The sequence below is a fragment of the Echeneis naucrates genome, chromosome 23, assembly GCF_900963305.1.
Source record: "Echeneis naucrates chromosome 23, fEcheNa1.1, whole genome shotgun sequence".
Taxonomy (NCBI): domain Eukaryota; kingdom Metazoa; phylum Chordata; class Actinopteri; order Carangiformes; family Echeneidae; genus Echeneis; species Echeneis naucrates.
In genome coordinates this window covers 6,020,255-6,033,142 of record NC_042533.1, presented here as the reverse complement: position 1 = coordinate 6,033,142, position 12,888 = coordinate 6,020,255, and the positions used below count along the sequence as shown (strand labels likewise).

The following is a 12,888-nucleotide window of genomic DNA, read 5'->3' as shown; positions in this document are numbered from 1 at the left end:
GTGAAAGGTCCTTTGGATTCAAATCTCTATTCCTTTTTGCTTTTTTTTTTAATTATTATTATTATTATTTTAGAAAAACTCTATTAAAGGCCAATAAACGATGCAAACTAATGAAATTTGGGTCTAGAAGTTGGATGATGCATCTTGATTTTTTTTTTTTTTTTTCTGTTAAGAATAATCAAAATTTGATTGACAAATATACTTGACTAGAAGTGTCACATTTACGAAGCCATTACTACTACTGAAATATATTTCTAACGTTTTATTTATGGTGCATCTTATGTAGTAGTGCAGCGTTGCAGATTTGTAGAGTTTTAACAGTATCAGTATCTTGAATCAAGACAGAATAAGGTCAAAATCATTTCACTTGAATGAAGATGATTGATGATTTCAGCCCAGACGAGACGAGATGAGTGCAGTTCTGTGTTGGAAACAAGTCAAATAATCTCAGATTCCTTTCAAGACTATTGTTGCCATTACTACTGTTATAATTATTGGTAGACTCAAGATGTGCATTGGCTGTAATGAAACACGCACTGATGTCTGAAAAGATAAACCCTTGAATTGCAGTAAAATTAATTCTTACTTCCCCCCAGAGTCATAACATTTTCAATCTTAGCCTAAACAAGAGGAAGAGGAGGAACAGCTGTGATGATCAGTTCTTACATCCTCAGCAGAAGACCAATGAAATGTTTAGTGCTTCTGTTGCATAATCATTCCATTTAGTTTAATAGGTTTTTTCCCCACTTTTTGTGACTTTGTGGTTCATAAATTCACATGGGAGCCTGTAACTATTCCAGATTCTAGCCTGCAACATAACACAGAGCACTGACGACACTGAGCTAATGTACAAACCAACTACAGTCATGAAAAACAGTAAAATGCAAATGCATGGGAATGTATGTGTTCATCAGATGTCTGTTATTTTTATACTCTGAATAAAGGATTATTTTTCCTCAAATAAAGCATATCTAACTAACATACATTTGCCTTCTTTGTATTCAGCAGTATGAACAGTGGTATTCATTAAATATTCTTAAAATAAGTTATTAAGCTTTTATTTCACTATCTGTCATCCCCTATTATCAGCTGAGATGATCTTATTATACATTTGTATCAATCTATGTATCGACCAAATAGCTCTGTTATCTGCACAGATGCACATCCTACGTTTAAGGCATAACCTGACAGATACTCTGTGAAGTGTTGCCATTGCATACTTTTCCCACCAGAGGGAACTAAAATGTGTCATTTACAAAATAGACTTGATAGTATGTTATATAACTTGGTCACCGTTGTTTAATTGTCAGACGTAATCCAAGTTTGTTCATGTGAAACGAAATGAGCAGTGACCCATCCTGTACTTCTTGGAAAACCCTTAAAAAAATCAGGCTAAAGCAGAGTTTAGATGTTGGCCTCGAAGGGGTCACCTACCACAGACAGGAGAACAGTGTCGCCATCCTGCGGTCATCTGAAAGCAGTACACCGGACTCAGATCTGCAGGTGTCCGGTTAGACCAGCGGTCGGAACCCCGCAGCTCCGGAGCCTCATGCGGTGGCTCTCTGTGGTTTGAGAAAATAATGAGAATAAATAATAGAGCTTAGTTTCAGTACATTTTATTTTATTAACCCAACTTTGTCGATATGAAAACCACGATTCTGGAGATTTATGGGCTCTTGTAACATTGACAAAAAAAAAAAAAAAAAAAAAAAAAAAATTTAAAATAATTTCTGTATCAGTATATGCGTCGCACCTTGTTTACGTCACCTGTTGCCGACAGGTTGGTGACTTATTTTGAGCACCCGACCCCCGGTAAGCTAACCATGCTAACAAAAAAGTTCCCGAGGAAATAAAAAGTTATTTTATTTCAAAATGCAATAAACTACAGCTGTTACATACACAGCATAAGTGTAATGAAACGATACAATGTCTCTTTTCATGCTGAAGGTGGCTGACCGCTGAGTTAGACAAGTCACCTTGTTCCTGCGTGAATTCTCACTTTTATATCCATTTTATAAATACTTTCAGTCTTTTTTGAGCTGCAGAATAATATTTCGTATGTTGAGGCGGTTTACTCATCATTTTGGCTTTTGACTAAATACGGATTTGTAGTGACCCAATTTACTTTTAATTACACGAATCGGATGAAATAATCGTTTAATTGTTTTCAGCCTTTATTAAAGGTTTCTCTGTAAGTTTTTGGGTAAATGAATCCTGCAGCAGCAGCAGCGCCCTCTTCCGGTCGTGAACGCTTCTGACGTAATTTCCGTCGACGTGTTCATTCGAGCCGGAAGTCCGTTTTCATTTCAGCTACGTGGAAGTAGCTTCTCGTCTGACCGAGGCTGAGAGCATACTTTAGCCTCATCTGGAAGCTTCGAGCCAAAAATAATGATTAAAAAATTTGACAAGAAGGACGAGGAGTCTGGTAAGATTGTAAACATAGTAATTTCTCACCATGAATCACGAAAAAGCTCTAAAAATTAACGTTGTCGTTGGAGTGAGATTATTTTTTTTCGCTTTGGGAGCTAACGCGGTGCTAGCCAACTAGCTTACTAGCTAAAGTTAAAGACAGCTAAATGTGAATAAACAATCTTTGTCGTTTTTATTTATGTCTGTAATTGCAGTTGGATCATTTGGGCTGTAGTTGCAATTAAATTGTTGTCTTGTGCATAACCGACTGTTGATGTTTACCCTTAGTTAGCAGGAAGTGTTAGCATTGCAAGCTCGCCTCTCAGCTGGATATTATGATGTCTGCTGATGCAGATTTGTTTGCTCTGACATTAAGCTCAGCCCGTATTTATACCATTCATTGCATTGATAGGGCATTGGTTAATGTTTTTACACACTTGGTATCTCTGTTTTAACATTTAGGAAGTGGGTCCAACCCTTTCCAACACCTGGAGAAGAGTGCCGTGCTGCAGGAGGTAATGTTTTTCTCCACCTTTTTTGCATTTGAAACAAACACTTGTCAAAGTTATATATTAACCAATGATATTAAATAAAACTCTATCGTAGGCAAGAATTTTCAATGAGACACCCATCAACCCAAGGAGATGTCTCCATATTCTCACCAAGATTATCTACCTCCTTAACCAGGTAAGAACATGTGATTGACAAAATAAGGTAAAGTAGGTGGTATTGGTGTGGGATGAGTTGATTTCCATCTATGTGCTGTCTCTCACTTCTTTGTTTTTGATCATGTAGGGAGAGCATTTTGGGACCACAGAGGCCACTGAGGCTTTCTTCGCTATGACCAGACTCTTTCAGTCCAATGATGTAAGACAATGCTGATTTATCTTTTGATTCAATATTTTAGCTCAAGCAGTTTATCATAAATCTGTTATGGTAAAATAACATTTTCAGAAAGTTAAAACTCTATTTCTATCTCAGCAAACCCTGAGGAGGATGTGTTACCTTACCATCAAAGAGATGGCCAACATCTCTGAGGATGTCATCATTGTCACCAGCAGGTTTGTACCATGACATGATTATGGCTTTTAGTATTACATGCGTACAGATATTGATAATCTTTAAGTAAGTGAAAAGAAGGTGCCCTGAAACAGTTTATTCTCATCTGGTATATAGTTCAGCTGTTGTAACCCTGGTTATGTGGAGTGACAGAGCTGGGTGGAAACATTCACATTTTTCTTTTGTCTGACCTATTTTTGTTCTATTTTCAAGCCTGACCAAGGACATGACAGGAAAGGAGGATGTGTACCGAGGACCTGCTATCAGAGCCCTCTGCAGGATTACCGATGTGAGAATAGTTTAGTCCTTCACCTTTGGCTTTGTGTTCCTCCAGTTTGTCTTTTACCTTCCCTCAACTGTGCTAGTTTAATGCGTTATAATTAAGAAACAAATTGTTTTTTCCCTTGTCTTCTCCATAGACCACCATGCTGCAGGCTATTGAGAGATACATGAAGCAGGCTATTGTTGACAAAGTGCCTAGTGTGTCCAGTTCTGCTCTGGTATCCTCACTGGTGAGATGTGAAACACTATCATCATTTAAGATGTATATTTTTTTAAATAGGATCTTAATCCCATGTCATGTTCTGCTGTTGGTGACAAGTTTCTAGATGGTTAATATTAATTTATATGAACTGAAATGGTATGCCAATGTCTCATTGCAAGAGATCTTTTCTACTAACAGCACATGGTGAAGATGAGCTACGATGTGGTAAAGCGCTGGGTGAACGAAGCCCAGGAAGCTGCTTCCAGTGACAATATCATGGTCCAGGTGAGTAAAACAAACACAATGGCAATTCAAATGATTTTTTTTATTGTAGATGTATTATTTATACAAACATCTATGATGGGTCAGATTATTGTTGTTTGTCTCATGCTTTCCAGTACCATGCCCTGGGCCTGTTGTATCACCTCAGGAAGAATGACCGTCTTGCTGTCACAAAGATGCTCAACAAGTTCACCAAGTCTGGTCTCAAGTCTCCTTTTGCTTATTGTATGCTCATCCGGATTGCCAGCAAACTCCTGGACGAGACAGAAGGAGGGTGAGTAGACCTGCAGTGGTTCAGCACACCTGAAAACTTCTGTGGGAAAAGCTGAGTTATTTGTTGCTACTTATTCTATTTGTGAGGGTGTTGACATTCTTTGTGTTTTATCATCATGCTTCCAGTCATGACAGCCCCCTTTTTGACTTTATTGAGAGCTGCCTGAGAAACAAGAATGAGATGGTGGTGTATGAGGCTGCTTCTGCCATTGTCCATATGCCCAACTGTACTGCCAGAGAGCTGGCCCCTGCTGTGTCGGGTCAGTAGTTAACTCGCCTCTCATTTACACACTTGTTTCATAAAATTTTTCTGTGTAACAGCATTACGCATTTCTGTCATATTGCAAGCATTTAAATTTTAAATTGTAAATGTGTGTCTTCCAGTGCTGCAGCTGTTCTGCAGTTCTCCCAAAGCTGCCTTAAGATATGCTGCAGTGAGGACACTCAACAAGGTACAGCTTTATAGTCTATCCTTCATCTAGATGGATTGTTTGACAAATTTGTCTTTGTGTTTTTGTACATATTTACTATCAAGGTTTTGACATATGACTGTAAGTCCTTCATTATCTCTCAGCTGGATGCGTAGGGCTGGTAGCAGCCCTTCAAGAACTATACTGACATTTCCTTTGTGTCCACCAGGTGGCAATGAAGCATCCTTCAGCTGTGACAGCCTGTAATTTGGACCTGGAGAACCTGATCACTGACTCCAACCGCAGCATCGCAACACTGGCCATCACCACTTTGCTTAAGACGGGCAGTGAGAGCAGCGTGGACCGACTCATGAAGCAGATCTCCTCCTTTGTTTCTGAGATCTCAGATGAGTTCAAGGTCAGACATTTTTTGTGCTCGATTTGTCCTGCACAAATTACATTAAAATCCAAACACAGGTGGTGTTGGGCTTTATCAGATCTGACTTGAGTTATTTTACCTGCTGAAATGTCCACCAGTGCTTAATTATTTTTTTTTAATCCCTCAGGATTTTAGATTATACAACCACAAAAGATAGATTTCCAAGACAAATTTATGCTTTGCTTTGTCTTCATTTTTATATCCTTTTATGTTGTGTTGTATTATCTGTTGTCCTCAATATGTCCCTTAACTTTAGGTGGTGGTGGTGCAAGCCATCAGCGCTCTGTGTCAGAAGTATCCCAGGAAGCACAGCGTCATGATGAACTTCTTGTCCAACATGCTCAGAGATGATGTAAGTGGCCTCTTCCTATCATTCACATTTGTCTCTGTTGTGTAGGACCTATAAAACCTGCTTTTTTTAGTTAGACTTAAGGCCTATAGTTGTGTTTTAAGTTGGGCACAGGTCTCAAAGTGACTCCTTGTGTTGCTGCAGGGTGGTTTCGAGTACAAGCGTGCTATTGTGGATTGCATTATCAGCATCATTGAGGAGAACCCAGAGAGCAAAGAGACGGGCTTGGCTCACCTGTGCGAGTTCATTGAGGACTGTGAACACACGGTGCTAGCCACCAAGATCCTGCACCTCCTCGGCAAAGAGGGCCCACGCACCCCACAGCCCTCCAAGTACATCCGCTTCATCTTCAACCGTGTGGTGCTGGAGAGCGAGGCTGTTCGTGCAGGTGAGACCATGTGCATCTCAAGAGTTTTGTCCCGAGACTGGTTGTCAAAAGTTGCCCCTTTGAGCAACATTTATTTACTACACAAGCTAAATATTGTATGTTTCTCCTCCCGCCCGCAGCTGCTGTCAGTGCTTTGGCTAAATTTGGAGCTCAGAATGATGATCTGCTGCCAAGTGTCCTGGTTCTTATGCAGAGGTATTTCATGTTTGACTGCATTCATGTAAAGACACTATTTTCTTCCATTGTGGCCCTCAGATATTTAGACTTTGTAGAAGGAAGTCTTTAATTGCTCCCCAAGTGTATTTGTAGATATTTAATATTGCCAATAGATACAAATGTGTGATATCTATTGTACATTGGCAAACATGAGGGTGTCTGTTCTTACAGGTGCATGATGGACAGTGATGATGAGGTGCGTGACAGAGCTACTTTCTACATGAATGTGCTACAGCAAAAGCAGAAGGCTCTGAATGCTGCTTACATCTTCAATGGTGAGTTGTATATGGGCTCCTGCAATGCACAGCACAGGGCAGAAACCTGAGCAAGCGAAGCATAAATGTTATTTCTTCTGTGTCCCTCTCAGGTCTGTCTGTCTCCATCCCCGGCCTGGAGAAGTCCCTCCATCAGTACACATTGGAGCCTTCAGAGAAACCTTTCGACATGAAGACTGTCCCCTTGGCCACCACACCAATCACAGAACAGAAGACAGGTACTGAGAGGTTCTTGTGGCCAGGAATCAGAATAAAAATTAAGCATGTCAGTGTGTCTGTTAGAATTCTTTGTTGAGTTTTGCTTTTCCCCCCAGAAATTGCCCCTGTTGCTACCAGCAAGCTGCCAGAAAAGTTGGCCCCATCACGCCAGGACATTTATCAGGGTATGACTGTAAATATATCAAATGATTCAAGACATGCGTGATGTTGGTCTCTGAACACATTATAGCAGCTTGACTAGATATAATGGATAAAAAGCCAGCCTTGTCTTAGTTTTAATCAGTCTCATTTCATCCCTGTGACAGAACAACTGGCATCCATCCCAGAGTTCCAAGGCCTCGGCCCGCTCTTCAAGTCTTCTGAACCAGTGCAGCTGACGGAGGCTGAGACAGAATATGTGGTGCGCTGCGTCAAACACACGTTTGCCAGACACATGGTGTTCCAGTTCGACTGCACAAACACTCTGAACGACCAGCTCTTACAGAAGGTACCAGCAGTGTTTTAAAATCATTTTTACTTCATTCAGTTTTTTAAACACGACTGATCGTAATCTGTGGCTCTTTGTCAGGTCATAGTGCAGATGGAGCCATCAGAAGCCTACGAGGTGATACACTACATCCCTGCAGCCAGTCTCCCCTACAGCCAGCCCGGTTCCTGCTACACTTTGGTGCGACTTCCTGATGACGACCCCACTGCTGGTAAGACCACTGGGGCATCACGGGGGCGATAGTTAAAGGGCACGTGTGTCTGAATAAAAGTGAGGAAACAGTTGTTGATGTGTCCCCTTTGTCCGCAGTATCCTGCACATTCAGCTGCACTATGAAGTACCTCGTCAGAGACTGCGACCCGAACACAGGAGAGCCTGATGACGACGGTTATGATGATGAATATGTGGTACGTGGCTGCAGCACCTCTAAATTCTATCAGATGGTTTAAATCTATTTTCACAGATTTAAACAATATTAGCCCCCTTTTTTTCTTCCTCATCCTTTGATCTAATTTTGGTATCCTCTTCTCCTCTTCAGCTGGAGGATCTGGAGGTGACAGTGGCAGACCACATCCAGAAGGTTTTGAAACCAAACTTTGGGGCAGCGTGGGAGGAAGTGGGAGATGAATTTGAAAAGGAAGAAACCTTTGCGCTGGCGTCTGTACGGACCCTGGACGGTACGTAGAAGTCTGAAGATTAGGCTAAAATCGTCAACACACTTAAGGAGGAAGTGGACTAAGTGTTATTTCATGGAGAAGCTACAGTTTTCTTTATCCTTTGTGTTCTCATCATGTGACTGGTTTTCATGTAGAGGCGGTGGGTAACATCATCAGCTTCCTGGGAATGCAGCCATGTGAGCGCTCTGACAAAGTTCCTGAAAACAAGAACTCTCATGTCCTCTTCCTTGCTGGTGGGTGTCGGGACAGTCCCTCTTTGATTTTAAGAGGCTTTTTTCTTATCAGCATGACTACAAATAGCATATTTCTATTTTAACCTCCCTCCCTCTTCTCTCAGGTGTGTTTCGCGGAGGCCATGATGTGCTTGTTCGAGCCCGCCTGGCGTTGGCAGACGGCGTCACCATGCAGGTGACGGTTCGCAGCAGTGAGGAGACAGTCGTGGACGTCATCCTGGCTTCTGTGGGCTAAAATGATCACAGCACAGTTTTGTGCTAACTCGACAAGAACTTTATCTTGGCACGACACAATATCTGTAATGTCACTTTTTTCCAGAGTTCTAAATTTACATGTGTAATGCTCTTGTTCCATTCAACCTGAAAAAGAACATAAATGTTATTATTTCTAGCATATAAATAAATCTGTTTTCTTTGTACTGTCTGCTTCTCCTCTGCCTTCAAATTAAGTTTCCTTCTGTCAAATTGACAATAAAGTCCAGACTGTCAAAAGAAACCAAGTTTAATTTGTCAACCAATTGTTTTGTTTTTTTTTTAACAAAACTAGTTTTACTTAAAGTCAACATTTACTTTAGTTTTCTCATTAATATTGTAAGAAATGTAGAAAATATCAAAATTCATTCAGAATGCAGCAATTTGGAAGAAACAGAAAACACCCACCCAAAAGTTCAAAGTTTACACAAGCAAACTGAAGTCACAGTATCATGCAACCTTGGAAGGATTTAGAATTGAACACTTGAAACAGGATAGACATTCAGTTGATTCAGTACAGTTGTTTTTTTTAAAAGCTCAGATTCTGTCTTCTGACAGTACCTGACATCAGCTGGCTTGATGCTGGTAAATTAGTTTTTTCCTTGTAAAAATCAGGATATTACATCTGACCATTGACCACTTATAAATCCTCAGCTCAAAAGGGTTTCAGCGTCTTACTTGAATGCAGGCACTGCTGTTCCTGTCAGAACGAGTGGATGAAATTGAAGTATGCGTTGAGGAAGCCGGTGGGATCCTCCAGCTGAGGGTAGTGGCTGATGTGTTCATCTAAAATGGTCACTGTGGACCGCTGGACCAGCTGCCTGCAGAGACAAGATACATGTTTTACATTCAGAAAAGGCCCAAAAGCAAAGCTCACCTTTAGTGAATATTTCAAAACTTGTTTAAATGTAATCTGGGAATTAATGTTTCCAGAAAAGCTATAAAGGATGCTCAAATGTAGCTTTTACATGTGTTTGTTTTTTTTTTAAGTAGGGAACTCTAACCTTTCAGGAATGTTCCTGGGATTGATCTGAAGGTTTTTAGTGAGCGTTCCCTTATAGACTGTAAAGGCAGCCCTGGACTAGCTGCTGCTTCTGCATTTATGATAATTGACAAAGTAAAATATGATTGTAAAGTTTTTTGTTTTGTTTTTTACATTTGCTCTCAATCAAATTCAACAGCAGGAGATAAACAACAGGGGGGTGGGGGGGATACTCACTGGTAACGATGGATAAACTGAGGATGAGGATTCACTGGGTCCAGAGGCCCATAGATCATGTGCACTGCAAAACAAGGTGGAGCTGGAGAAACACTAGGACTGCTTATGTCAGCAAGTTCACAATAATATTAGTAACACATTTTTCTAGTGATACATTTGGTTTGCGTAGTCTGTCTGTGAGCTCTGGATCACAGACGGACTACGCAAAGAAGAAGCTCTTCAGCGTAAGCAGCTTAGCATACCAAGGCTTCTGGCCGAGGCCAGGGTCAATACACAATACACACGGACAGAAAACACGATATCTGACGCAACTTACATGGGACAAAGGTGGAAGTGAGCGCACCCACCCACCGCTCTCTGTGTTTCAGTCTCTGGTTGATGTATTGCAGGATACTGATAAAGAGAACAAGGGCAGAGGTGAGTGAACATGGCGGGGGGGGGGGTACAGATTGATAAAAATCAACCAAACACAACGCACACCTGTCCAAAACTAGGTTGCCATCATTGTAGCGCAAACCCGTCCACATGTCCCAGAACTCAGCGTCTGTGGGCTGCGTGTACGGACCGAACACCTCGCTGAGCCTGCCAGCCAAAAGGAAACCAGCTTCACACACTGGCACAAACACTGGTTTTTCTGTCACTGTAGAAGCCCCACCCCCACCCAAATTACCCCTTCTGGAAGATCATATAGTTGGTGAGACGTGTCAGGAGTGGAGCCAGAAAAGTAGAGTCCTTCAGAAGCTTTCAGAGACAAAAACAAACATTTTCAGGAGGCAAACATCTTTCCCTGAATTCTGACACTCATCAGCTCCCTAAAGTCTTTACTCCGAGCGTGACTGTGCTGAAAAGTAGGTGGAAGACAAAGGTGACTCACCATCTGCAGCAGCCGTGGGTGGCTCGTTTCTGGGAATAATCCTGTTGGAAATAGAAAAGTCAGCACTGCCTGTGACCTTCACAGCAGAACGATCAGTCCTGTGAATGTACAAGCTCTAACTGATGATTTAATCAAGTCAACATTTCAGGAATTGGTGCAGAAAAGCTGCAAAAAAGACAAGAGCATGCTGTACCTCCATTAGAAAGACACAGGCTGTTGAGGGTCAGGTGACCTGTGCGGTTTTGGTCACTCCTGGTGGGAAAGAGAAACATCCCATCATTCACCCTGTTTTTGAATATCTGCAAAGGTGCATTGGGACACACACCTGTAGAGCAGCTCCAGGGCCACGGTGTCTCCATAGTCGTGGGACACCAGGTTGATCCGCTGGTGGCTCAGACCCAGATGGGCCACCAGGGCCTCCACCACGCTGGCCTGCTCAAAGATGGAGTACCTGTGTGGTCGCTGCAGTCGGCACGCATCAGAACATCATGCAGGACACATGAGAAACTTTTAGTTAGTAGTTTTAGTTAATTTAGTTAATTGATCAGTGCAAAGAAATGATTCTCATAGTTACAGATCCAGAAGGGAAAGGTCTATTTTCTTTGCTGGGCTGTATAAAAAATAAGTAAAAGGAAAAAAAAAAAAAAAAACCCAAACAAAAGGAAAAATTTAACTCACTGGTTTGTCACTAAAGCCAAACCCCAGAAAGTCCAGAGCAATGACACGATGGAAACGCTGCGTGAGCATCTCCCAGATCTGGGGGGGGGGGGGGGGACAAAGACAAATTCAATTGGCTGTAAAAAGTGTGAATTGGCATTTTGCAGCTACTGAGCAGGTGCAGAAGGAACCTTGTTCCAGTCGTAGCTGGAAGTGGGGAAGCCATGAAGCAGAATGACAACATCGGAGCTTCCCAAAGCACCATGGGAGTCTGGTTCAAGAAGAAAAGACAGAAAATTAATTAAAAAAGATGCATATATGACAATGTTGAGAGTGAAATATACACAAGTGATGTGTGAATACAATGTTGGAGCTGCACCAAATTTTTGTTTTCATAATTAAAAACAGATAAAATGTCAAAAGGTCAGTTTGAGTTAACTGATAATTATGTCAATAATCCTATTTTCTGTTCTGGCTCTGATCTGATTGTCTTTGCTCAGCTTCATCCTTCAGCCAGTTAGTGCCCTCCCCAACACACACACACACACACACACACACACACACACACACACACACACACACACACTTCATCTGGTGCATGTGCATGACAACATTAATCAAAACCCCTTCAAGGACTCAGAGAACCTTGGAAATAAACTTGGTGTGACTGAGGTGAACTCTTGCCTCTGTAGAAGATGTTCCAGCCTCTGAAGAGGAACAGCTCCCCGCCGCTGTGCCACTTCTGCAGGGCAGGTGAGAGCTGCGGCGGGGGGGTGTGCAGGTAGACGGCCAGCAGCGGGACGCAGATCAGGCCCACATGGATCCACCACTCCCTCATAATGAGCTCTTCGGCGGGGGGGTCCGCATTCCGGCCTCCTGGACACACAACAGGGAGACACGTTGGAGGGCTTAACGCTCGATTTGTCAACTTTGAAAATGTCTCTTTCTGCAGCGGATCCGGCGGGCAGCAACAGGACGGACGGACAGACAGACCCCCCCTTTCTCAGTGCCGTACTCACAGAAATGTCTCCACCTTACCTCAGTGGACCTTCGTCCTGAGTCCAGGATCCATGACTGCAGGACTGAACCCTGCAGAGCGGAAAAGAACGGCGTTTTTCAGAGAGGAGGAAAACATGTAGAGGTCTCACTACTGACGGATTTCTGAGATTTAAAAAAAAAACTCAAACTCCGCTGTGGACTCGGTCTGAACTGACCTCATCGTTGTTTTCTGCTCGGTATTTTATAAAACACAAAACACATCAGCGTCCGGTTCAGACTGAATTTAAGAGACAGAGATCGGCAGCTTTGACAACAAATCGATAAGTCAATAAGACATAATCACACGAAGCAGGTGAATATTAAACTGTCGATAGATTATCTCAGAAGTTCATTTGGGGAATTTTCTGGCAGTTTCTGTGATGTAAACCACCTGTGGATGTTCAAAGTTTCCAGTAAATTAACCTAAAAACAGCCAAATAAAAAGGCCGAAAGTTTAAGAAGAGGAGCTTTCTCTGAGTACTACCTGTTTGTTGGCATCAGAAAACCTCGCAGCTGTCTGTTGGACACCCAAAAACTGTCTTTCTGTATTTTTCTTAGTTTAAAAGCTTCCAGCGGAATATTAAGGGAGAGCGGCTCTTCCGGCTTCCTGTTGTGACGTAGTCAATATGTGAAGTTTGACACCAATCA

At 42.1% G+C, this 12,888-nt stretch overlaps 2 protein-coding genes across 3 annotated transcripts; one reads left to right on the top strand and one right to left on the bottom strand.

Moving 5' to 3' along the window:
• Positions 1-2,300: 2,300 nt before the first annotated feature.
• Positions 2,301-8,700, top strand: copg2 (COPI coat complex subunit gamma 2). Its single transcript, XM_029494742.1, has 24 exons — positions 2,301-2,425; positions 2,872-2,924; positions 3,016-3,096; positions 3,205-3,276; positions 3,391-3,470; positions 3,682-3,757; positions 3,888-3,980; positions 4,151-4,237; positions 4,351-4,508; positions 4,634-4,767; positions 4,892-4,959; positions 5,147-5,335; positions 5,613-5,708; positions 5,850-6,093; positions 6,213-6,288; positions 6,481-6,584; positions 6,677-6,802; positions 6,899-6,967; positions 7,109-7,290; positions 7,372-7,501; positions 7,600-7,697; positions 7,829-7,967; positions 8,102-8,200; positions 8,305-8,700. Exons 1-24 carry the CDS (start codon positions 2,389-2,391, stop codon positions 8,433-8,435), a joined length of 2,622 nt encoding a protein of 873 aa, XP_029350602.1. The 5' UTR covers positions 2,301-2,388; the 3' UTR covers positions 8,436-8,700.
• On the bottom strand, positions 8,687-12,820 carry mest (mesoderm specific transcript). 2 transcript variants are annotated; one of them, XM_029494744.1, is made up of 13 exons: positions 12,725-12,820; positions 12,241-12,291; positions 11,887-12,078; positions 11,394-11,473; positions 11,224-11,301; positions 10,871-11,007; positions 10,739-10,797; positions 10,546-10,586; positions 10,342-10,412; positions 10,152-10,253; positions 9,988-10,064; positions 9,672-9,735; positions 8,687-9,273 (listed from the first exon to the last, which is right to left on the bottom strand). In XM_029494744.1, exons 3-13 carry the CDS (start codon positions 12,038-12,040, stop codon positions 9,156-9,158), a joined length of 981 nt encoding a protein of 326 aa, XP_029350604.1. In that variant the 5' UTR covers positions 12,041-12,078; positions 12,241-12,291; positions 12,725-12,820; the 3' UTR covers positions 8,687-9,155. The 2 variants fall into 2 exon arrangements, with proteins under 2 accessions (XP_029350604.1, XP_029350603.1); XM_029494743.1 differs by having other exon boundaries at positions 12,222-12,291; positions 12,725-12,814.
• Positions 12,821-12,888: the final 68 nt, after the last annotated feature.

What these genes read in the sequence shown, in the direction of transcription:
- copg2 (XM_029494742.1), top strand. Translation starts at nt 2,389, where the DNA reads ATGATTAAAAAATTTGACAAGAAGGACGAGGAGTCTG. An exon ending in GTGACAATATCATGGTCCAG is followed by an intron (nt 4,238 to 4,350) that starts GTGAGTAAAACA and finishes CATGCTTTCCAG; the next exon opens with TACCATGCCCTGGGCCTGTT. An exon ending in GCTGGCCCCTGCTGTGTCGG is followed by an intron (nt 4,768 to 4,891) that starts GTCAGTAGTTAA and finishes TGTGTCTTCCAG; the next exon opens with TGCTGCAGCTGTTCTGCAGT.
- mest (XM_029494744.1), bottom strand. Translation starts at nt 12,040, where the DNA reads ATGAGGGAGTGGTGGATCCATGTGGGCCTGATCTGCGTCCCGCTGCTG. An exon ending in TTGGCTTTAGTGACAAACCA is followed by an intron (nt 11,008 to 11,223) that starts GTGAGTTAAATT and finishes TGCCGACTGCAG; the next exon opens with CGACCACACAGGTACTCCAT. An exon ending in CAGTTTATCCATCGTTACCA is followed by an intron (nt 9,274 to 9,671) that starts GTGAGTATCCCC and finishes TTGTCTCTGCAG; the next exon opens with GCAGCTGGTCCAGCGGTCCA.